Here is a 26929-nt window from a genome sequence, read left to right on the forward strand (position 1 = left end):
GTTGGGTTTGCAATAAGTAATATGTATTCAGTTTTATGAGCTCCTCTGAGGACGACCTGATCATCTTGACCCATGTAGACACTAGACATATTCCTAGGACTACATGTAGGGGAAAACTGAATACAACTGTGGAGTTAATCAATTCCGCCAAAGACTCCAGCTCTTCCTGGAAATGTATAATCAAACATATTTTTACTCGATTTCCTTGCAGAGTTGTCGTTCGTGTTCCTCTCTCGGACACCTCTGCAATGGGCTCATGTGAAGATTTGACATAAAGAAAAACACAGGAATATTCCAAGGATTATTTCAAATCAAATTTAATGTAGTTTTAGATCTATCTAAAATATATCTACCTGAAAATCGATTTCTTAAATACAATTTTTTCTTATAGAATTTTTTTTTCGATGAGTCGATAAGAAAATCATCTAAAAACAAAGTGCAACGGGACCCCCAACCTTAATCTCCATCCGGATTCTATCACCTTTTTTTCCCTTTCATAACCTAAGAAAGGTTGGATATTCGGAGTTGCATTCAAGTTCGTTACAGCTATATCTTGTCTCTTTAATGTACAGTTTGATTATGTGAATGGCGATCATCTAGTATGGTACAGTGGTTATATTTAGAGAGTCTGCTCTAGAGCCGCGAAGTAATTAGGAGTTGATCCTTACGTCGCGGGTTTGAATCCCACTGTAAGACGTGGTGACCGTTCGTTCGGATGAGACCGTATCAACCATAAACCGATTGCAGCGGGTGCTGACACGAAAAAAAAACACTCATTGCAATTGCTCAATGGTCCTCAGTGCCGAGTATTGGACAAAATTTGCAGCTCTGCACCGGCAAGTGGTGGCGTCTCAATATGAGAGACATGAATACATGTCCACCCAAACTTTTGAAAGAAATAAATCAAAGTTAACATGTCCATCCGACATTATACACAATGTACTTAAGTTTAATTAAAAACAATTCTAAATGAATTTTCTTTGAATAATTTATTGTTCTTAGCAGAAAAATTTACATCATGTATCTTCAAAACAAAAATAAACGATGGCAAGCAGAACTGACATAAATAAAGTAAGATACAAAGTACTGCATGGATGTGTTCAAATATTTCAACCAATAGCAATGGTTGTTACACTCATTATGTTAAAGTCAGCCAATAGAAAAGCCCAAAATACTGCATGGGTGTGTTCAAATACGTCAAGTCCGAGACCCTTCACTTCAGAATAATAGCAGAGACAATCAAACGTGTCCGTACAAGCGTGATTATGACCGCAAAAATCAGTGGCACAAACAAATGGATAGCACTTTGAAAATAAATTGAAAATCTTTGCAAGCTTTAAATGTTTTAAGTGAATAAAATCAATATCACTATATTTACTTCCCAATAGTTCCCATCAATTGACTTTGAGTAAAATTAAGAATCCATTGCAAGTTTTTGTACTTTTCTTGCAGAATTATTAAAATAAATAAGCCCCAGAATCTAACATACATCTGTAAACACGATTTTGCAATGTGTGTTTGTGTTTTTGTGTACCTACAGATGAAGACATTCCCATGTTAACATACAGAGTTTCTGTAACAAAGCATCAAAGCAGACCAAAGTTTGCAGCGCCTCATCCATCCTGAGAATTATAAATTATTGCACTAACTATCAAGTCAGTTTACAGTGACAATACCATACATCAAAATCAAATGTCGCAACAAGACTGTTACAAAGCATTATAATTCGTCCACACCAATAAAATTTATTGTTCGTCGGACACAACGCGCTCGTATTTCAACAAAACTATAGAAATAATATTAATTTAAAATTTCCGCACTATTGGAATTCTGTGCTGTTTTCTGTTCCCTTTCCGCTCTATTTTTCGCACTTTTAATCTACTTACTCTGCAAATCAGAAAAATATAATTATCCGCTAAAAATTTTTGCACACACCGCCTTAAAATTTTGCCTTTAAAAAAGTTATAATATTATTATTTAGCCGCCAGCCCGCTCGTACTTTTCTCATCAAATGTCCGACAAACAAGAAATTAAATTGGTGTGGCCTTAGATGTACACAATACATTAATAAGAGGCATGGGATAGGGTTACCCACTCAAAAATACATTGGTACAAATATCCTCATATCATCATCATAAATAAACTAAATGATGCAAATCTTATATTCCATTAGATATATCAATTAAATAGAATGCATTTACAAGCACTAAAACTACATGGACTTGTAACATACTAATGCTTGATTTTATGTTACCACTATACATACAAATAGATTAGTGATCCAGTAAATTTACACATAGTATGCTACAGTCCCTGTGTATTATACATACAATATTACACCACAAAACGCATTAAGGAATGAATTCAATACAGTACAGATAGCTAGAAAATACATGACTTTTACTAGAACTTTACATGTACACAGTATACACTAGGCCAAGCTTAAAATATCCTTTGTTTGCAGTTGCCGACTAATAATTTTCAGACTGGGTAGGTAGGTAGGCATTCTTTTTTTTAAATAAAATTCAAATTTTTGTTAAATTATACAGCTTTTTCCATGTTTTTATAGGCCTATTAAACATGAGTAAGATCCACTCTTGTTATAAACCACTGATAGATAAAAACAAACGTCAGAAATTGAAAAAATGAAGCAGTTTCAATATTCTGAAAAATTGAAAAAAAAAAAATTACAAAATGGCTAAAAAACAGTTTCGGTCAGGTGCATTTTCAGTGGGTCGGTAGGCAACTGCAAACAAACTAATTTTTATTCTAGGCCCTACCTTATTCTTCAAGAAACAATATCTTAATTCAAGTATGTTTTATGGGTCTGTTCTAACTTAATGTGTTTCTTAAAGAAATGAAAAACAAAGCTCCTGACCACAAAACATCATCAGCAGGGGATGCTCACTCTTACATGGCACCTGATCCCAGCTCTGATGTTTAAAGGTCTGTTCTGTCTTAATCATGTGTTTCTTATAGAAATGACAACAAAGCTCCTGAACACAAATCATCCATTCCACCCTTCTCCAGAAAAGCTTTTTTATTCCACACAAACTACCTACAGTAAAAGCTATACCTAAATACACACACAAAATGAAAGACTTCACCTTTGCAAATTAAACTGGAAGAAATATAACAATGAAAACATCCCACCTACAAAATGAATGTTTTAATACAACATAAACACCACTCTTCAAATTTCCCTGGCTGATTTGATCTCTTAACTCATTTCAATCCTCAATTCAAAATTAATTTTTCTATTGGAAAATAACATAAAACATTTCTTTACAGTCAACAGACTTTTCCAAGTTAGTGATATGTGACTCAAACACAACTTGAGATATTAGAGCAATTCAGTTCATCTATAGTTAGGCCAAAACAAAATATAGTCTTGTTTCCTGCTACCCGACCTACCTTATTTTTTTGCATCCGGCCCTAAAGTTTTTTTTCAAGTTTTGGGGAAAAAAATTGGAAATTTCAGGAATTTCATGTTCAAAAAGTAAAGAAAAAAAATATATATTCAAGTGGTATTTCATAAAACTGTATGTAAAGATGTGATAATATCTAATTTAAAATATAATGTTGACCTATTACATGTTTAATTTGGTTTTGTATTAGTTCATATTCAAAAAGTACCTCTGAAAAAAATAAAATAAAATAAAAAAATAATTTTCCTACCTACCTACCCTATTTTTTTCAGGCTGGTAGCAGGAAACAAGACTTATTTTTTTTGGCCTTATCTTATACACCAAGAAATCGAATGCAAAATTGACTCTTCAGTAAAATTAAGAGATGTTGATCCACTTCATTTGGAAGGGGGGGGGGGGAGATGCCATCATATCTTGAGTGTTAAGGTACATCTACCTTCCAACAAGAGAGATAACTCTCTTTGTAATATTTGACTACTCATTCCTTTATAAAACTGTCAAGTTAAAAGCCTATGCCTATATAATTTTGTTCCACACAGTATGCTGAAATTGTGAGCATTTAAATTTTAGACAAGATCATTAGCCATTAAGGGAGAGAGATGATGAACATTAGATGAACCCCACGTAGACACATGACCTAGTTTTAAACCAGCAGCCTGTAAATCTGATCATAAACACATCTACCTCATACTACCTTTCTTTCGAAACAAAGTATATCTGCAGGCAGTTCATTCCCCTTTATTAGTATCCAACCTTTTTTCTCTAGAGGATCTTTCCTTACTTTACATATTCTCCCTTTGTTAACACACCCATCCAGCTGTTGGAATATCTCACTATCTACTATACTGACACATCTCTAGATCAGAAAAGGAAAGCCAGAGGAAGAAATGGCCACAGGTACACACCACCTTAAACATTACCTCTACAATGTACACACCTGACACCTGGCTGGTCATCATCTCTGACATACTAACTAGGACATAGATACACACCACCTTAAACATTACCTCTACATGGGACACACCTGACACCTGGCTGGTCATCATCTCTGACCACTAATTAGGACACAGGAGATCTACCAACCCAACAGTTGTTCTTCATCTCCAACATATTATAGGTAATTTTGTCACACTGATTACCGAGATCTCAAACGTACAACTTGAGAAAATTCTTTAACCTAAAACCCAATTTTGACTTCGTCCCTTATCATGACATTTCAACACTTAATGACTTCAAACTCAGTCATTCATTTTTATGTAAAACTGTACAATGCTTCAACTGGCATTGTTCTCTGTAATGGAGTTAGACATCACTACTTTCTGACTTCTAGCCAAATTCTCAAGCCAATCATCACATTTAAAGGAATTTCAACATTAAACACTGTTATTATATCCATGGCAATTGTCAGATTCTTGTGATAAAAGGCAAAAACATTCATACAGCATCATAATACCAGTATATATCGGCACTACATGGTAGGTAACTGTAGTTCTTTTTCATTCACTGAATTAAAGTTGCAAAAATGGCATCCCCCTTCTTATGTTATCAATTGTACAATGTTTCATAAATTTTAAAACCTCTGAAATGCAAACTTCAACTATATGATTGTAAATTAACCTGTTACAATGTACAAAGATTATTGATTATTCAATTTTCAAACCTAGGTAGTTCTGTTTAACAGACCAGAATCTATTCAAAGAAGTAGAATACACATACATATTATAATACACATAACACTTTTCTTTTTCTGTAACACAAATAAATAATGCATTATTGTACAAAATTGAGTTAAAATTATAGATCAGCCGAGCTGAACTGTCAAAGAGTACTGAACACAGTTATGCGCATTTTGTAAGCTTTTCCGCTACGTAACATATGCTGTTTGTTTCCACATCTTTTTCTTTTCTACTTGAATATAAGAAACTAATAACTAAAAAAAAATGATGCCACCCATGATTTTAGATGAAACTTATTTTCCTTTCTTAATCAGCATACAGTTCCCTGCCATTCATTTTTTTAAATATTTTTTTTTCATTTTTATCTAAAGCATTTATGACATCTACAGTACATAATTCAATCTAACTATTTCTAAGTCAGAGAACAAATAATTCTGTGAAAACACTTTCAAATCAGCACAAAGTTTAGTACTAAGAATGAGTGGTAATGCTGAAGCTAATGTGAAAGTAACACAACACAATGCTTTGAACACTGAAAACAAGGCATATGATGTCCTGGTATTGACCTTGATCTTTGACCTCAGGTCAGTGTGCAACAACATCTAAGCATGAAGTTTGCCCATTCTCCCCCGTGTTTATAGAAATGTTTTTGTTCACAACAAAGGTAATTCTTTTTCTAAAGTTTATCACACAGTATCCTAAACATCTGTAAGAGAAGATAGATGAAATGATCAATCAAAGTTTACAGACATCATCTTTCACAAACCAAGAAGTACGTAGCATATTTGAGTATAGTATTACTCTGAAATCATTAATTTTCCTGAGGGTTTAATTTTCATTACTTTTAAGGCACACAGAGACTCACAAATTTATGATCAAGTTTTAAATATTCCTGTGTTGCAAAATTAAGTCATCACAAAATTTAATATATTTAAAACCGACAAATCGAGAATAAAATTTATTGTAAATAATAGTTGGTTTACAGCATTATACGTATGTAAGATTATAATCTAAAATTAACTTAAACATTTACATACACTGAGCCGTTAAACACTAACCTTAAGCCTGTGACTCTGTCTCCATTTTAGGTTTGATGGGGGTAGGTCTTACATTAAACACTAACCTTAAGCCTGTGACTCTGTCTCCATTTTAGGTTTGATGGGGCTTGGTCTTACTTTAAAAACTAACCTTAAGCCTGTGACTCGGTCTCCATTTTAGGTTTGATGGGGGTAGGTCTTACTTTAAACACTAACCTTAAGCCTGTGACTCTGTCTCCATTTTAGGTTTGATGGGGGTAGGTCTTACATTAAACACTAACCTTAAGCCTGTGACTCTGTCTCCATTTTAGGTTTGATGGGGGTTGGTCTTACTTTAAAAACTAACCTTAAGCCTGTGACTCGGTCTCCATTTTAGGTTTGATGGGGGTAGGTCTTACTTTAAACACTAACCTTAAGCCTGTGACTCGGTCTCCATTTTAGGTTTGATGGGGGTAGGTCTTACATTAAACACTAACCTTAAGCCTGTGACTCGGTCTCCATTTTAGGTTTGATGGGGGTAGGTCTTACTTTAAAAACTAACCTTAAGCCTGTGACTCTGTCTCCATTTTAGGTTTGATGGGGGTAGGTCTTACATTAAACACTAACCTTAAGCCTGTGACTCGGTCTCCATTTTAGGTTTGATGGGGGTAGGTCTTACATTAAACACTAACCTTAAGCCTGTGACTCGGTCTCCATTTTAGGTTTGATGGGGGTAGGTCTTACTTTAAACACTAACCTTAAGCCTGTGACTCTGTCTCCATTTTAGGTTTGATGGGGGTTGGTCTTACTTTAAACACTAACCTTAAGCCTGTGACTCTGTCTCCATTTTAGGTTTGATGGGGGTAGGTCTTACATTAAACACTAACCTTAAGCCTGTGACTCGGTCTCCATTTTAGGTTTGATGGGGGTTGGTCTTACTTTAAACACTAACCTTAAGCCTGTGACTCGGTCTCCATTTTAGGTTTGATGGGGGTAGGTCTTACTTTAAACACTAACCTTAAGCCTGTGACTCGGTCTCCATTTTAGGTTTGATGGGGGTAGGTCTTACTTTAAACACTAACCTTAAGCCTGTGACTCGGTCTCCATTTTAGGTTTGATGGGGGTAGGTCTTACATTAAACACTAACCTTAAGCCTGTGACTCTGTCTCCATTTTAGGTTTGATGGGGGTTGGTCTTACTTTAAAAACTAACCTTAAGCCTGTGACTCGGTCTCCATTTTAGGTTTGATGGGGGTAGGTCTTACTTTAAACACTAACCTTAAGCCTGTGACTCTGTCTCCATTTTAGGTTTGATGGGGGTAGGTCTTACATTAAACACTAACCTTAAGCCTGTGACTCTGTCTCCATTTTAGGTTTGATGGGGGTTGGTCTTACTTTAAAAACTAACCTTAAGCCTGTGACTCGGTCTCCATTTTAGGTTTGATGGGGGTAGGTCTTACTTTAAACACTAACCTTAAGCCTGTGACTCGGTCTCCATTTTAGGTTTGATGGGGGTAGGTCTTACATTAAACACTAACCTTAAGCCTGTGACTCTGTCTCCATTTTAGGTTTGATGGGGGTAGGTCTTACATTAAACACTAACCTTAAGCCTGTGACTCTGTCTCCATTTTAGGTTTGATGGGGGTTGGTCTTACTTTAAAAACTAACCTTAAGCCTGTGACTCGGTCTCCATTTTAGGTTTGATGGGGGTAGGTCTTACTTTAAACACTAACCTTAAGCCTGTGACTCGGTCTCCATTTTAGGTTTGATGGGGGTAGGTCTTACATTAAACACTAACCTTAAGCCTGTGACTCGGTCTCCATTTTAGGTTTGATGGGGGTAGGTCTTACATTAAACACTAACCTTAAGCCTGTGACTCGGTCTCCATTTTAGGTTTGATGGGGGTAGGTCTTACTTTAAACACTAACCTTAAGCCTGTGACTCTGTCTCCATTTTAGGTTTGATGGGGGTAGGTCTTACTTTAAACACTAACCTTAAGCCTGTGACTCGGTCTCCATTTTAGGTTTGATGGGGGTCGGTCCGTTCACGCCCCCACCTCCCCCGCGTATCCCTGTTGATCCTGGAGAAGCCGCTGGGGCGTGACCAGCACGAATAGGTTTAGCTGAAACATTACGAATAAAAATACAACTCCGATTTGAAACACAAGAAATACACCTCACTGACAGACTGGTTTTTAAAACTACAGATAATACCAGACGAGTGTCATTATAAATATTTTCTTTTTCAAGCATAATTCAGACATTTCATTTATTTAAATATATTCATATCGAAAAAAAAAAAATGAAATTGTCCCTCATTTGTTCTTCTATAGAGCTGGAAAGCAAGGATTATAATTTTCACATAGGATTATAATTTTCACATATTTCAAAAAGACAACTAATTAAGGTTTGACATGCATTTATTCGAGTTTTAACCTCCAGTGCTCTGACATGAACTCACCGATCTGAGCGTGCGCCGCGTGACCTCGCCTGGCCAGGTTCTTCTGTCTCACAGCTTCCTTAATCCTGTCCACCTCGTGTTGGTATCTGTAAATATCCAACAAACACTAGATGATTTATCACTTTACCATCATAAGGAATTATACTTTATCCCACCCTAGATAACTAACTACAATCCTCTTTCTGATAATTCAGTTCATTTCAATTTATATACATCTTTTATATAGCAAACAATATATTCATCTTATAGTCTCTTCGTTTCATCCCCCAAGAATCTTATATATCTGAGTTGCGTCAAGCGAAAAGGGACCTTCGTGACAAAATTTTCGAAAATCGTTTTTTCACCGATTCTGAAAGAGCTAGTTTTTCTGAATATTTTGATACGAAATTTTTTATTGTATACCTTCTAAATTCTAATTAAAACTCAAACTGAAAGCAATAAAATTTTTAAAAAAGATAACGCTATTAAACGTTGAATAACGTCGCATAACGTTATTGATATTTGGAACGTTATTGTTACGAAATAACCCTTTTGATTTCGTTAGAAATAATTTTTTCTACATGTATTTAAGGTTTTCAATGCCCCCCCCCCCCCCCCAATTTTAGCATCTATATGATCGTATACATTTTAAAATAGCTATAAGTCTGTTAGGAAAAAAACGACATTTTTTTTCTATATGTATATGTAGACCAATATTGAAATAATAAAGTAAGTTGAACATTTTCAAAGAATTATATTCAACGACATCATTTAATCTTTCTACAACATGAATATAAGCATGCTTTAATCTCTGAAAAATTGGTATTTGAAAGGATCCTTCACAAGGGAATAGACCGCTGACAATGTGTACAAAACCAAACAAGTTCCTACTCTGAAGTTATCTCGCAAGGCATTCGTAACAACTCGGAAATTTTCCAAGGGAGAAATAACGTTCGTGAACAGAAATGACCGAGTATTTACGATTGCTTGCAAAGAACTAAAATGAATACTTATGTTCATGTAGTAAGGTCGTATGGATAAATCCCGGTCAAAGTACGGCTTTTTTCCCTTTCGCCATATCAGCAAACTTACCTCCACAAAAACAAACGCTTACCCAGTACCTACATGTATATGTATTTATTTTTTGTTTTTCCCTGAACAATTGTTTTTTAGGGGGGGGGGGTGCAGCTTTCAGGCATTGTTATAATTTTTTTTACTTATCAATTATATCACACTTCTTTCAAAATCGATGTCCTTTTATTTTATTTCAATTGAGAATTATATTGAAATGTGGAAAATTCCCCAATTCAAATTAGATTAAACGTGATTGCCCCCCCCCCCCCTTCTAACGATGTTACTTGCCTATATGTCGGTGATTTAAGATGCTAAAATCAAATAAAATATACCGGTACACATTGTATCAATTATTATGACTTTACTATATATCAGTGAAAGAAATAATTTTTTTGTACATTGGGGAAACGGGGGGAGGGGTAAGCCTTTCTTCAAAAATGAGCCCAACACGTTGTACTTGCCATGGAACAAAGACACGTTGCATCGCTTGCAATTGTTTAAATTTTGTTTAAGATAAATATCGTATGTTGTACAATTTTGTAAAGAGAAAATCTTGTATTTTTTATTCTCATGTTAAAAATATTATGGAATTGAATTTGAACAGCACTAAAATATACCGATAAAAATATCTAAGTTATGTAGATATCTAGGCTTGATGCAAAACAATTAATCGGACAACAATAAAATTAGGCGTTAAATTCACACTTTCGGAATATACTAAAATCGTTAATATATAATTAACACATGTGTAAACTTTTCTTCTTAGTATGTTGATTCATACAATATTTTATTGACCAAGTCAATGGTACCAGATGACATTCTGACTGTACAATCTAAACATTTGATACACAGTTACATACATGTACATGTAAATAATCAGTTTAATTCATATTGAGCTGTATCAAAGAGAACAAGAAAATATACCCCGGGTATGTTTAAATGGTGTAAGATGCATGGGTCTCATCCCCTGAAAATCCAAATAATATAATCTACGTATACACGCTGCCATCGGAAAAAAATTCTTAAGATTTATTCTCAGCATTATTTTGTAATAGATAGGTCATTATGCATTTGTATAATCGGCAATCCTCGGCTGACTCCGCTTCACTCCATTCAAACAGGTACGAGTCAGCCGAGGAGCTCCGAGTGATACCCCCCCCCCCCCCCAAAAAAAAAAAAAAAAAAAAAAGAAAGAAAAGAAAGAAAAAAAATCACGAATTAATGATGATTATTGGATATTATTTACAAAACGCATAATTTTTTTTTCAAATCCAACATTTTATTCATAGTCAGCTTGTAACATGATCAAACTTTCTCTCATACATTATATATAGAGAGAGAATGCATATATTTTTAAAATCATATGCAGTAAGCAGACACATAGATAGAATCTTCATTTGTTGGAAAGGGCTTTATAAAAAGACTTAATTTTTTAGTCTGAGATTAAAAAAAGGAGTCATCAGAGATTATTATTAAGAGGTCACAACATGCACGAGCGTAAATAATCTGATTTCACGATCGCGGTGTAAATTGAGATAGGTCTATGGCAACATCAACAAAGGGGTTGCATAACTTCCGAATATGAAATTCTTATAATCTTCTGCAAATACATCTACAGTATGTGAAAAAAGAAAACGGAACTATTGAGATATTGCTTGAATACCAGAATAATTAACCATTTCTTGACTGATGATGTGAATTACAAGACAATTAATGATCCGGCACTTAATTAAATGATCAAATATAGGAGCGATCTTTTTTAGAGAAGGGGGGTGCATGTGCCATTGAATTTTCAAAGTGTCTATGGTCAAAATAAAAAAAAAGAAATTAATAGTAAATTAATACATAAAAACGAAAACGAACAAGCAAAATCGAAACCAAAAAAATTAATTAATTAAAAAGAAAAAAATAAAGGAAATCAAGATCGAGAGAATAACGAAAAAAAAAAATCGGAATCCTTGAAAGCTTCCCTTTCCATAGCAACATAAAATGAACATAAGCACAATAAAAAAAGTGCGCGCGCGAGGATGTTTGTGTGTGTGTGTGTGTGTGTGTGGGGGGGGGGGGTAATCAAACCATTTAATTATACGATATTGTGCAAGATTATAAGCTCAACTCAAAATGTTTTGAACTACTGTATTTGCCTTAAATAAAATAAGTAAACTTCAAATCAGAAAATAAAACTAATGTACATGAGTCTGATTTTAAATCATCGCTCTTAATTTTCTACTTTGAAGTTAACAACATCAATTTAAACCAAAGTTAACGTGTTAACGTGTAATGTTTTAATTTATTTCAATAAATTTAGGCAATGAATATTATAAGACCTCCAATTAGTTTTGAAAATGACCACTGTTGATTATTTTCACATTTAATTACGTCAGTTTTTCAAAACTCAGAGTATTGCGCCAAAGGTGATGGCGTTGATGAGCTTTCGCCGCTCCATCCTTTATGACATTGCTACAGACAGTTTCCTAGCAACTGCATTCATGTTTTTCCTACTATATACATGTATCAAATTGACAAATCGCTATTGCAATTATGCTAGTATCAGTTAACTTGATTTGATTACTTAATCTCTGATACAAACTTTGGGCATTGAGTCGCCAATTCTCGGGCCTTTCTGATTAACGGAGAAACAACCTGGAATGTGTAATATGTAATCCCCACCCCCACACCAAAAAAAAAAAAAAAAAAAAAAAAAAAAACATTGAAATAAATGCAGGAGACAACTTAACTGTAGAGTCTGGAGTTCAGCCGGAAAGGCCAAATACGCGATTGTCTTCACAGATAACTGAGGTAAACACGTGCACTGTACATGGATTTGTTCATAGACATTTTTCACTTCTCATGAATAAGGCCATTCATGAACTATCAAAAATTAAATTAGTTAATAAACTATTTTGGAAAAATTACCATTTAATCTATAATTGACGACATTAAACAATTTTTTTTCGGACAGTTATTGGCGTGTTTCTTTTTTAACATTAGTATTACGCAAATAAATTTTTATTTTGCTTTATCGTATGATTTTTTTTATCGACAAAACGCACCGGCGCGACGTCACGTCTTTGAAGCGCTATTGTGACGTAATTACATTTATGTCACGAAGGTCCCTTTTCGCTTGACGCAACTCATCTTTTTTTCCCTCTCTTACTGTAGCCTCTGGCTACATTCTTTTATCACCATTTCTTGATTTAACTAGTCTTCCTATCTAAGATAAATTTTTCTTGTCCCACTCTTCTTTATGTTCTTTTCTAATATTTTAGTGTACATGTATGTAATCTCCTCAGCCACTCAACCATCACAGCCAACCTTATTCCCTAACACTTCCATTACCCACAATTCCTAACCTTATTCTCTCAGACTGCCATTACCCACAATTCCTAACCTTATTCTCTCAGACTGCCATTACCCACAATCCCCGACCTTATTCTCTCAGACTGCCATTACCCACAATCCCCGACCTTATTCTCTCAGACTGCCATTACCCACAATCCCCGACCTTATTCTCTCAGACTGCCATTACCCACAATCCCCGACCTTATTCTCTAAAACTGCCATTACCCACAATCCCCGACCTTATTCTCTAAAACTGCCATTACCCACAACTCCCGACCTTATCCTCTCAGTCGGCCATTACCTACAATTCTACGCCTTATTCTCTCAGTCTACCATTACCCACAATTCCCTACCTCTTCCTGTCTCTCATGGCTCCTTCCTTGGCCTCCTTTAGAGCTGTCTCCAGTGACTTTGTTCTCTCCATTGTGGCCCTCAGTCTCTTCTCCAGCTTAGGTAACTCACATCTCAGATCAGCATTGTCACGCACAAGCTGGAAATAAGTAAACGAGCTAGAAATATCATACTATGTGTTACAGACAAGCTAGAATTATACAATGTTTAACAGACAAGCTAGAATAATACAATGTATTTGTTACAGACAAGCTGGGAATAAATAATGTGTAACACACAATTTTATTTACAAAATTTACACATCAGAATTTAACAATGAACTTTTTGTTTGATATGTCATATTTCTGTCAGATTTACATTAAAATATTGGTCTTCATTTTATTTTATCTTTGACCCTAGTCTAAGCAGTCAGTAACTATTCCTTACCTGTTTGTGGACTTTGGTCAGTTGTTCTAGATTGTTCTCTAGGAATGATATTTTCTGTTTCTGTGCCATGCTTCCTCCTATATCATCCTCTTCCTCATCATCCTTCTTATTGGCTGACTGTAACAGAATCAATGTAACAAGCATTACCATTGGCTGATTGTAGAATCAATGTAACAAGCATCACTATTCACTGACTGTAACACAATCAATGTAACAAGCAAAACTATTGGCTGACTGTAACAGAATCAATGTAACAAGCATAACTATTGGATGAATCTGACACAATCAATGTAACAGGCAAAACTAATGGTTGACTATAACAGAATCAATGTAACAAGCATTATGATTGGTTGACTGTAATAGAATCAATGTAACTATCATTACTATTGGCTGACCATTATAGAATCAATGTAACACACATTACAATTGGCTGACTGTAACAGAATGAATGTTAGAAGCATTATTATTGGCCGACTGTTAGATAATCTTGAAACAAATTATATTATTTCTTTTACAGGTCTAACCTCTACTGACCTTCTTGACTCTGTTCTGTAAGTCCTGTACAAACAGTTTCCTCAAGTTGTGAAGAGTCTGTAACTCTTTAGCCTAAATTAAAGAAAATAAAACATATTTGTAACATGTAAAATTCTATTGCACTCTTTCACTCTATATTTGGATAACTTTATGGCATAAGTTTTCACAATCAAAATGCCCAACTTATGAGGACATGTGCACCTGATGTTGATACTTACTGTAAATGTACTTCATTTGGATTGTACGATGTATGGCAGAAAGTGATTTTTACCAACTTGAAGTTAGCATGGATTTAAATTAGCTCTATCTAAATGTGCTTTATATGAATATAGTTAAATAAAATTTAGCGATGTACTTGATTTAGCGAAAATTGCTTTCACCAAAAGGTGCTAAATAGAATCTGTATTTTGCTGACTGGCCTGTTTGCAGGTGACATTCAATATTGACAGTTTACTTACCACAGTCTCCTCGAGGCCTTTGAGGTCTTGTTTCGCCTGCTCTCGGCGGTCATTCATTAGCGACAGTTCCTGTAACTTCTGAGATTTTTCTGTTTCCTCTGTCTTCAGTTTGTCATAATCCGCCTGAAGTTTCTCCAGCGCCAGACTCAACTTTTGGTTTGTACTGTAGGGAAGACAAATTTTTTTTCAAGAGAATATTTAATATAATACAGAATGATGACCCTGCATAATTATTAATATATTTGTTTTTAATATGATGAATATGCTCTTTCAAGTTAATTTCATACTGTAGACATATTTTTTTCCAGGGGGTCATAATTCCGCCGAATCTCAATTTCTGTTTAATCCGCAGGTAGAAAATTACGCAGATTGTCTAGACTGTCACTAGGGTAAATGCCGGTAATTTCGGACTGTTTGGTCTTCTGCGTAAGCCATGCTTGCTCTAGATTTAACCTGCTACATATGCCTCTGTTTACGATGTGACCTTCAACCATAATACATCTCAGCTCCCGAAAAATCCAGAGAATTCCGAAAATGAAATGAAAATGAAAGTCTTATAAAAGGAAAAACAAAACATGTTCAAGTCCGTTAAATTCGGATAAAGGGTCGGTAAATTCGGACAGTATATAATGTACTTGAATTGAAGTTCGGACAGAGTCCTATAAATTCGGAAATTTTAAAATTCAATCGAATTTCACCTTTGTTTCATATAGCCCCTATCAAACACATAAATTTCCATATATATGTGTGTCTATTTTAATAAATCTGGCATATAATAATTTTATTTGCCTTTTAATTGCAGGTGTAGAACCAATGTCCGATGTACAAATATAGGAATGGACAAGTAAACCACGAAAAACTGTTTTTAATTTGGAATCATCAGTAACTAATTTTATTAATTCAAATAAATAGAAATAACCACATATAAGCAAATTAATCAACAAAACAAGTTATATGTTTTTGTTTTCTTGTAAGGAATTGTTACGCTTCATTAAACATCATATTTTCATGTTTTTCCCTTTGTTTTCCTTAATCATCCGTTTCTCCTCTCTTTTCCTCTTTCTCTCTTGCTTCTGTTCCTCTAATTTTTGTTTTTTCTCTAACTTCTCTCTTTTTTCTTGTATAATAGCCGAGCTTGTCAGAAGCCGGTGTGAAGTTATCGCCCGACTTTTAGGCTTTTTTTCCGACGATTGAACAGCAGCAACAGGAGTAAAAATGTTGTCGATTTCCGTATTCCAAAATGAAGTATTCAGTTCTACCTCCTCCGACACCTCTGGATTTTGCACAACTTCAATTAGTCCCATGTTAATCAGAGTAAGCAAATGTTCTGGATTTTCGATTTCTGATTGACTATTTGCGTCTTTTGACTCGAATTCACCTGCTTCTGTGGGCAAAACAGCGGCTGCTGGGACAGGATTTTCCAGGATATCAGATGGTAAAACATGAAGATCATTAATGCTTTCCAGTACCTGCGTTTCCGCGACCACATCGGGAATTGGAACAATACTGTCACTGAGATCAGGAGTAGTGGGGTATGTAGAAACATTGTGTACTTCAGCAGTGACAGAAACCGTATTTTTGTTAGCAGACTGAGAAAGATCAGGGGAATTCAAGTATGTAGGGACATTGTGTACCTCGGCAGTGACAGCAGCCGTATTTTGGTTTGTAGACTGAGAAAGATCAAGGGAAGTCAAGGATGTAGGGACATTGTGTATCTCAACAGTGACAGCAGCTGTGCTTTTGTTTGTAGACTGAGAAAGATCAAGGGAAGTTAAGGATGTAGGGACATTGTGAACTTCAGAAGTGACAGTAGCCGTGTTTTTGTTTGTAGACTGAGAAAGATCAGGGGAAGTTAAGTATGTAGGGTCTGGGACATTGTGAACCTCAGCAGTGACAGTAGCCGTATTTATTGACTGGGAAAGATCAGGGGTAGTTGGAGCAGAATTTTGCGGGATGTCATAGGCTGAACTTGGTAGATACGCGCTCTCTGGAATAGCTTGTGGGTCAAAGGGATAAATACCGCATGCCCGGAAACCACTAACAATATTTTCGGCTGTAATCCCTTCTTCCCATGCTTTTTTGAATAGGGAAGGGAAGGTCCACTTGTTGATTACATGGGCGGCATTCTGGGAGAGGAAATCGGAGCAGAATTTGTTGTATGCTTTGTTGAATGGGCCAAACACCGACCTGTCCAACGGTTGAAGAAAATGTGTTGTATGTGGGGGCAGAGCGAGGACATGGATGCCTTCCTGATCGGCAAGCTCTAATAGGCCTAAAGTCTCATGAGACCCATGCCCATCAAGAATGAGGAGTTGGGGACGTTCGTTTCCGCAGTTGGGAATAAACACATTTTTAAACCATTGCTCCCCCAACTCCTCATCCATCCAAGCACGATCATTGAAAGTCCACATGCTGTTTTCAGGGGCTTCCGCCGTGTTGTATCCGTACAGGGACTTCTTTGTTTTCCCTTTTACCACTAGCATGGGCGGCATCTTTTCGCCTGAAGCATTTACACATGCCATAATTGTGATGTTGCTACGGTCAGTACTTGTTCGACCAACAACGTTTTTTGTGCCCTTCCGTGCAACAACATTAACAGGTGAGTGTTCTAATTGTTTGCCGGTTTCGTCGGCATTCCAAATTTTCTTTGGTGCATTTTGTAGATTCAAATTTTCGATTATTTTCCCCAAATCATTGAAATACCGCTGAACCACTACCCCATTTAACATTCTAGCCCTGACCGTACCCAACTTTTCTGGTTTTCTCAGACTAATTTCTGGGTGTCGACTTTTGAACCCATACCACCAATGTTTTGTAGGTTGCTTGTTTACAAAACAATTCAGCTTCAATCTATTGCAGAGAATGCCAGTTCTTGATAAAAGTTGTTGCCTAGAAATCCCAAAACCCTTTTCGGCAGTCTGTGTAACATTATCTACAATTCTTTTTTCAATTTCTGGATTCAATGCGGGTTTTCTTCCACTGGAGGCATACACATCAATTTTACCAGATACACGGTCGTACAGCGTTGACTTTTTTACCCCAAATTTTTCAGCCGCCTTTTTCAGAGATAGTTTCCCACTTTTTACCGCATCGTACGCCATTTTCATTTTTTCATAGTCATGCTTTGCATATTTCTGCCTCCGCGATGCAGACTTGTTCTTTTTGCCCATATTCCGTGCACTGAGTAAAAAAAAAAATGAAAAAATTCAAACATACCCACAAAAAAAAAATGATAGAAAAAAAAATCATATATTAAATTTACTTAGATTTTTTTTCAAATGTTAATGCAGAGACGTAGCAACAAGGGGTGGGGGCAGCCCCCCCCCCCTACTTTTCATCCCAACATTACCTTTACTACAGAAAATGTTCATTATTAGGATGGCACCCCCCCCTCCCCACTTTATACCATGGTAAAGTAATATTAAGGAATTGTAGGGAAAAAAATTCGAAGTGAAAGTAACTTGGCTTTGAAAAAGTTGGCCCCCCCCCCACCTTCCCCCCTACGAAATAGGATTTTCAAGTTTGGGCAAGTTTTAATTTTCTTTTTTTGTTTGTTTTTGTTTTTGTCAAGTTTTTCAGGTAAGTAAAAGAAATTTCTGGTTGCCCCCCCCCCAACTTTCAAAAACGATGCTACGTGCCTGTAATGGGTCTTTTTTTCCACTTATCAATTTAATTCTATAAAATTTTAAAGTAAAATTATAATTAAAAATTCACAAATTTGTCCTAGGATAATAGTGTTTGATACCCTTATGGGTGTCCGTAATTATATTCCCATAGGAAAACCTTGTCCGATAAATTCGGACACTTAAAAAAGTGAATTTTATTTATTATTCTCTTTGAATTTATTGTTTGTCTGTATAAAAACACATTTTATACCCTATTAATTTTATTATAAAACATTGCTTAATTCGGTATGTAAATTTTACTTACCAAAAAACGATTTTTTCTTTGACTCTATGGAGAAGTTAAATTTTCCCGGGCATGGAGATTTTGACGGAAAAGGCCGATACGGTGACCGATGCGGAAAATAATTAATTCATGTACTCGAATGTGTTCATATTCGGGATGTCTCTGTATTCTTCGTAAACAAAGGTACAAAATGAATGAAACAACACACAAGACTCTAGGATTTATTTATAAATTCAAGTTATAGAAAAATTTCGTCCGAATTTCCCGTCCGTCCGAAATTACCGGCATTTACCCTATATGCCTTACATTTATATTAATTTTGCTTGATCAAATTTCTGCAGAAAATTTGTGACCTTGTACATAGCGTAAATTAATACCAAGCGGAAAAAAGTTCCTCTACAGTACTTTAATCTGATTTATGACTGTTTGAGCTGGTCTATCGGATACTCACTCTTTGAGCTGATGAGATACTCACTCTTTGAGCTGGTCTATCAGATACTCACTCTTTGAGCTGATGAGATACTCACTCTTTGAGCTGGTCTATGTGATACTCACTCTTTGAGCTGGTCTATGAGACTCTGTTTCTCTGCCACCTCCTCTCTGAGCTCAGCGAGATGTTTGGCGTGCTGTTCTCGGTGTTGCTCCATCTGTTTCTCCAGAGATTCCTTCATGGCTGAGATATTCTGAACGCGATCCGACGCCTCCTTCTCTCGCTCCGAGACCGAGCTCAAGTGCATTTTCTCTGTATAACATAATTATATATACACATTTGAAAAATAAAAATCTTTGAGCTAGAATACAATATCTTTGTTAAACTTAAATTCATCAAAAAATATACAGACTGGAAATAAGAAATTTTTTTAGGCATTTGGGTCTGTTTTGAAAAAAATTATCATGAAAAAAAAACATTGATTAACTATCATGTCTCATATAATTCAATTCTACATGTAAATACTGAACTGCACTGGTCTTCTCAAAATACAGTTAAACCCGCACTCAAAAAAACATGCATAGAAACTACTAGTACCACATCTTTTATTTCTGGCCATATCTGTATTAGGATCTTCAATAAAAACCCTTTTCAAGAGAACCTTGATAATCTAGAGGGTATGCCAAGAAAATAATATCCTTACCCTCCATTTTGAGCATCTCCACTTGATCATTGAGTCTACTTACCCTCCATTTTGAGCATCTCCACTTGATCATTAAGGGAGTCCACAGTCTCCTGAAGCTGTTTCTTCTTGTTGTCAATGTCTTTAATGGTTTCATTCAGTGTGGACATCTTAGCTTCATACTGTTAAAACAGATTAACTAGTTAAAGTAGAATTTATCTTTCTTCACATCAATGCTGTGTTTATGAGCTACTATAGTAAATTTACAGTCACTGAGACCTTTCTCAACACTGCTGAGTTTTCATGACTTAGGTTGTATTGTGAGTTCAAATATAAATGAGATCTTTCTCAGCACTGCTGAGTTTATATGATTTACTTGTATTGTGAGTTTACATGACTTATTTGTAGTATAGTGAGTTTACAGTCACTGAGATCTTTCTCGGCACTGCTGAGTTTACATGACTCACTTGTTGTATTGTGAGTTTACTTACTTGTTGTATGGTGAGTTTACAGTCACTGAGATCTTTCTCTGCACTGCTGAGTTTCTCCTTGACCTCTGTCTCGGTGACCTCCAGTTGCTGAGAACGAGATACGAGCGTCTTGATGTCACTCTTGATCTTCGTGATGTAAATCCTGGCGACCGTGTAATCCTCCTCCAGCTTGTCAGGGCTAGCCCCGCTAAACTAAAAATAGACAAATGGGAAACTCAACTAAAAATAGACAAACAGGAAACCCCTCAAATAAAAAAAGACAGAGGAAATCTCTTCAGCCAGAAATAGTCAAACAGGAGTCTTTTAACCTAAATTAAAACCAAATACACAAAAAAATCTATCAATTTCTGGGCACGTATTTCATACATATGTATGTTGAAGTCACCGCATTAATCTTAAATTGCAAACATTATATTTAATATTTAAGCGATGCCCAATTTTTCAGGGATCTCCTTTAGCCCAAACAAAGCTCTAACTAGTTGACTCGTACCTTGAACTCGTTAGCGTTTCCGCCCACGATACTGCCGATCTCAGACATGTCCTTCATCAGACTCCCCATGATCTCCGTCATCTTCTTCCTCTGGTGGAGCGACGAGTCCTTCATCTTCTCAAACTCAGCCTTGATGTTATCCAGCTCACTCTACAGGAAAACATTAATATATTTTGTAAGTAAACTCTGTGCAGAGCCAGAATCCATGTACAGTAGCTCACTCTAGAATAAATAACATTATCTCAGATAAGTGAAGAAGAACCAGGATCAGAATGCAAATTTATGTACTGCAATATCTATTATTAATTTTCAAGACACCTTATTTTCACCAGATAGTCATTAACCCTCAATTTTAAGCAAGACCCATTCATAATTCCCAATCCAAAACTTCAGTACATATGTACCAGTTTATATACATCAGTACATATGTACCACTTTATATACATCAGTACATACATACCAGCTTCTGTTTAGTATAGATCAGTACATACGTGCATATTAATATACATCAGTACATACGTACCAGTTAATATACATCAGTACATACTTACTAGTTTCAATACAAACACACATACCAAAACACAAAACGTACAGTTTATATACATAAAAATGACGTACCAGTAAATATACATCAGTACATACGTATCTATTTAGCATACATCAGTACATACATACCAGTTTCTATACATCAGTACATATGTACCAGTTTATATACATCAGTACATACGTACCAGTTCATATACATCAGTACATACGTACCAGTTTATATACATCAGTACATATGTACCAGTTTATATATATCAGTACATATGTACTAGATTATAAACATCAGTACATATGTACCAGTTTCTATACATCAGTACATACGTACCAGTTTCTATACATCAGTACATACGTACCAGTTTATGTACATCAGTACGTACGTACCATTTAATATACATCAGTACATATGTACCAGTTTATATATATCAGTACATACGTACCAGTATATATACATCAGTACATACGTACCAGTTCATATACATCAGTACATATGTACCAGTTTATATATATCAGTACATACGTACCAGTTCATATACATCAGTACATACGTACCAGTATATATACATCAGTACATACGTACCAGTTTATATACATCAATACATACATACTAGTATATATACATCAGTACATATGTACCAGTTTATATACATCAAAAATACGTACCAGTTTATGTACATCAGTACATACGTATCAGTTTATATACATCAAAAATACGTACCAGTTTATGTACATCAGTACATATGTACCAGTTTATATACATCAGTACATACGTACCAGTTCATATACATCAGTACATACGTACCAGTTTATATACATCAGTACATATGTACCAGTTTATATATATCAGTACATACGTACTAGATTATAAACATCAGTACATATGTACCAGTTTCTATACATCAGTACATACGTACCAGTTTCTATACATCAGTACATACATACCAGTTTATGTACATCAGTACATACGTACCAGTTAATATACATCAGTACATATGTACCAGTTTATATATATCAGTACATACGTACCAGTATATATACATCAGTACATACGTACCAGTTCATATACATCAGTACATATGTACCAGTTTATATATATCAGTACATACGTACCAGTTCATATACATCAGTACATACGTACCAGTATATATACATCAGTACATACGTACCAGTTTATATACATCAGTACATACATACCAGTATATATATACATCAGTACATATGTACCAGTTTATATACATAAAAAATACGTACCAGTTTATGTACATCAGTACATACGTATCAGTTTATATACATTAGTATATACATACCAGTTCATATATACATCAGTACATACGTACCAGTTTATATACATCAGTACATACGTACCAGTTTATATACATCAGTACATACCTACCAGTTTATATACATCAGTACATACGTACCAGTTTATATACATCAGTACATATGTGCCAGTTTATATATTTCAGTACATACGTACCAGTTTCTGTTTACATACATCAGTACATACGTACCAGTTTATATACATCAATACATACATACTAGTATATATACATCAGTACATATGTACCAGTTTATATACATCAAAAATACGTACCAGTTTATGTACATCAGTACATACGTATCAGTTTATATACATTAGTACATACATACCAGTTCATATACATCAGTACATATGTACCAGTTTATATACATCAGTACATACGTACCAGTTCATATACATCAGTACATACGTACCAGTTTATATACATCAGTACATATGTACCAGTTTATATATATCAGTACATACGTACTAGATTATAAACATCAGTACATATGTACCAGTTTCTATACATCAGTACATACGTACCAGTTTCTATACATCAGTACATACATACCAGTTTATGTACATCAGTACATACGTACCAGTTAATATACATCAGTACATATGTACCAGTTTATATATATCAGTACATACGTACCAGTATATATACATCAGTACATACGTACCAGTTCATATACATCAGTACATATGTACCAGTTTATATATATCAGTACATACGTACCAGTTCATATACATCAGTACATACGTACCAGTATATATACATCAGTACATACGTACCAGTTTATATACATCAGTACATACATACCAGTATATATATACATCAGTACATATGTACCAGTTTATATACATAAAAAATACGTACCAGTTTATGTACATCAGTACATACGTATCAGTTTATATACATTAGTATATACATACCAGTTCATATATACATCAGTACATACGTACCAGTTTATATACATCAGTACATACGTACCAGTTTATATACATCAGTACATACGTACCAGTTTATATACATCAGTACATACCTACCAGTTTATATACATCAGTACATACGTACCAGTTTATATACATCAGTACATATGTACCAGTTTATATATTTCAGTACATACGTACCAGTTTCTGTTTACATACATCAGTACATACGTACCAGTTTCTATACATCAGTACATACATACCAGTTTCTATACATCAGTACATACGTACCAGTTTCTATACATCAGTACATACATACCAGTTTCTATACATCAGTACATACGTACCAGTTCATATACATCAGTACATACGTACCAGTTTCTATACATCAGTACATACGTACCAGTTTCTATACATCAGTACATATGTACCAGTTTCTATACATCAGTACATACGTACCAGTTTCTATACATCAGTACATACGTACCAGTTTCTGGTTCAGTTCCTCTACGATGGTCTCGTTTTCTTTGTTCTTGTTCTCCACTTCCTGTGATTTCTGGTCGTAATTCATCGCCAACTCCTCCAACGCCTGCAGAACTTCCTTCACCTGTAAATACACACATTTGCAATTTATTATTCTCATAATTTGACATTGAAGAGCTCATTCGCAATAATATGTACTTGCAAAAAATAAAGAATCTACAGTATATACCTGTAAATATACAAATAAAATTATAAACATGTTCCAAGGCACATTCACCTAGACAAAAAAGATTTTTTTATGAGGAAGGAATTCAGGGCTTTATAACCCTTGCAGGGCTACTTTCTCTACATGTAAATAAAGACATCATTAGAATAGGACTTTAAGAGGTGTACCTTTTGTGTAATTTTTAATTGTATAAAGTTAACATTGGAAAGATTTTTTCTTATTTTATCAATTCCAGAGTTCATCTTAGAGATATTTCATGTAAAGAAATAAAAGTTGGTGAATGATGAGGAATTCATTTATAAAAATTCATCACTAAGGCCATGCAAAGCTAATTCCTTGGTTCTAAGGCCTTTTTTCAAGAAATATGACGAGGGAGGGAGGCACTTTTTCTGACTTTTTATTGCCTTCAAAACATGATGAGACAGCTTTTCTACATTGTATAAAACCTTTAAAAATGATGAGGAAGGTGATTTGTTGTTTTTATCTTACTGATTTAGCAATAAAAATGGTCAAAGAGGCACCCTTGGAAGAGATGAGCAACGGCCTAAGAACCAAGAAATTAATTTTTTTGCCTGAAATCCCCTATTTATACCTCGTCCTTGGCTGAGTCGTTATCGGCCTGTATTCGTGTCATCTCCTGCTGCAGCGAATCGTAGTCTCGTTTTCCCATCGTGATCAGGTCTTCCTGTCCCAGCATTTGTTCCTTCAATCTCTCTATCATCTGAGATAATTCATTTATCTCCTCATCCTGATTGGAAAGAGAGAAAAGATCAATATCAGGCATTTGTACTGTATACAGAGTTATTTTTCCTCTTCTTATTTTTGCCCATTCACACTTGAAGACAACTCTACCCCGTTTAACTTTGCAAAGGATTATTCTTTACCCTGTTTTTTATTTTCACACTTGAAGACAATTTTACCCCATTTTAAATTCACACAGGGTTATTCTTGCACTGTGATATTTTCACCCCTTCACACTTGGGAGATAATTTTACCCTGTTTCAACTTTGCACGGGGTTATTTTTACCCAGTGTTATTTTTGTCTTATCACACACTTGAACCCCTTTTTTAACTTGTCACTACACTGACCTTGTCGTCCAGTTGCTCGTAGAGCTTCATCTTCTCCTCCTCCAGCTGAGCCTTCGTGTTCTCGTCCAGCGTGGAGCTGACGCTGGCGGTGAGGGCGGCGGGCAGGGGCGGCTTCTCTTCCTCCTGTAATGACGCTGTGCTCGCCTTCATGTCCACTTGTTCATCCAGAGTAACAGATTGACCTTATAACGGAATCAACATACACATTATAACATAAGGACATTGTACCAAGCAGCTTTTAACTTTCAATTTGCAGATCCACTATTTCATTTTACAAAAGTTACAAAAAAAATTAATCATATCAAAATATTATTTCTTTGAATACAGTCATGTTAAATTTATTTCTTTTGGCATACAAACAATATTTTACAATCATATCAGCTCTGTAGCTGATTGCTATGAGATAATCATATTTTAATTAGGAATTCCTGTCCATTTTCTGAACAGCCTGTTTATAATGAGATATAATCAACCTTAAACTAACTCAATGTTGTCAGAGATTAGAAATTAGTCACTAATGAACCATTAGGAGAAAATCAATTAAAAACTTAACCACTGATGAAAAATAACTGACAAGTGAGTTTTCTTTTAAGGAAACACTGAGAAGTGCACCGCAGTGAATGAGTGAAAAACAACTTACCACTGACAAGTGCACCGCAGTAAAAAAAACAACTTACCACTGCGCCACTTTTGGAGCTCGGCCTGACATTTCTCCAGCAGTCCCTTGTACCGCGCCGCTTTCTCCTTTTCTTTCTCGTATCTCTTCTTCCATTCCTCCGCTGTTAGTTCTTCATTTACAGAAACAATGTTCTTAATCGTCTTAGCTCTATAGAAAATAAAGGACTTAACATGTCAGCTCTCCATTCACAGATACAATGTTCTTAATCGTCTTAGCTCTACAGAAAATAAAGGACTCAACATGTCAGTTCTCCATTCACAGATATAATGTTCTTAATCGTCTTAGCTCTACAGAAAATAAAGGACTCAACATGTCAGTTCTCCATTCACAGATACAATGTTCTTAATCGTCTTAGCTCTACAGAAAATAAAGGACTCAACATGTCAGCTCTTCATTTACAGATACAATGTTCTTAATCGTCTTAGCTCTATAGAAAATAAAGAACTCAACATGTCAGTTCTCCATTTACAGATACAATGTTCTTAATCGTCTTAGCTCTATAGAAAATAAAGGACTCAACATGTCAGCTCTTCATTTACAGATACAATGTTCTTAATCGTCTTAACTCTATAGAAAATAAAGGACTCAACATGTCAGCTCTTCATTTACAGATACAATGTTCTTAATCGTCTTAGCTCTATAGAAAATAAAGAACTCAACATGTCAGTTCTCCATTTACAGATACAATGTTCTTAATCGTCTTAGCTCTATAGAAAATAAAGGACTCAACATGTCAGCTCTTCATTTACAGATACAATGTTCTTAATCGTCTTAGCTCTATAGAAAATAAAGGACTCAACATGTCAGCTCTTCATTTACAGATACAATGTTCTTAATCGTCTTAGCTCTATAGAAAATAAAGAACTCAACATGTCAGTTCTCCATTCACAGATACAATGTTTTTAAACGTCTTAGCTCTAGTTAAATC

At 35.2% G+C, this 26929-nt stretch overlaps 2 protein-coding genes and 1 long non-coding RNA gene across 5 annotated transcripts in view; all 3 read right to left on the minus strand.

Moving 5' to 3' along the window:
• Positions 1-970: 970 nt before the first annotated feature.
• Positions 971-3614, minus strand: LOC134258046 (uncharacterized). The gene is made up of 2 exons (XR_009990064.1): positions 2759-3614; positions 971-2403 (listed from the first exon to the last, which is right to left on the minus strand). It is a non-coding gene; the product is annotated as an uncharacterized LOC134258046 (long non-coding RNA).
• Positions 3615-5428: 1814 nt separating this feature from the next.
• Positions 5429-26929, minus strand: part of LOC134258050 (kinesin heavy chain-like) — a 32744-nt gene continuing 11243 nt past the window's right edge. Inside the window, exons 11-26 of one of the 3 annotated variants that reach the window (XM_062740610.1) lie at positions 26172-26218; positions 26000-26101; positions 25323-25504; positions 24826-24981; positions 24012-24131; positions 20746-20895; positions 20256-20447; positions 19829-19946; positions 19208-19394; positions 14744-14906; positions 14286-14357; positions 13752-13868; positions 13328-13464; positions 8580-8665; positions 8113-8241; positions 5429-5810 (exon numbers count right to left, since the gene is read on the minus strand). In XM_062740610.1, the coding sequence (XP_062596594.1) occupies positions 8114-8241; positions 8580-8665; positions 13328-13464; positions 13752-13868; positions 14286-14357; positions 14744-14906; positions 19208-19394; positions 19829-19946; positions 20256-20447; positions 20746-20895; positions 24012-24131; positions 24826-24981; positions 25323-25504; positions 26000-26101; positions 26172-26218 (1957 nt within the window). In that variant the 3' untranslated portion in view covers positions 5429-5810; position 8113. Of the gene's footprint in view, positions 5811-8112; positions 8242-8579; positions 8666-13327; positions 13465-13751; positions 13869-14285; positions 14358-14743; positions 14907-19207; positions 19395-19828; positions 19947-20255; positions 20448-20745; positions 20896-24011; positions 24132-24825; positions 24982-25322; positions 25505-25999; positions 26149-26171; positions 26219-26801; positions 26849-26929 lie in introns of all 3 variants that reach the window. The other 2 variants (XM_062740609.1, XM_062740607.1) reach the window with 2 other exon arrangements.
• On the minus strand, positions 15742-17913 carry LOC134258049 (uncharacterized). The gene has a single exon (XM_062740606.1). The coding sequence runs from the start codon at positions 17911-17913 to the stop codon at positions 15742-15744; it is 2172 nt and encodes a 723-aa protein (XP_062596590.1).

The sequence above is a fragment of the Saccostrea cucullata genome, unplaced genomic scaffold (genome assembly GCF_032062105.1).
Source record: "Saccostrea cucullata isolate Sc308-1 unplaced genomic scaffold, CSIRO_AGI_Scuc_v1 ctg875, whole genome shotgun sequence".
Lineage (NCBI taxonomy): Eukaryota > Metazoa > Mollusca > Bivalvia > Ostreida > Ostreidae > Saccostrea > Saccostrea cuccullata.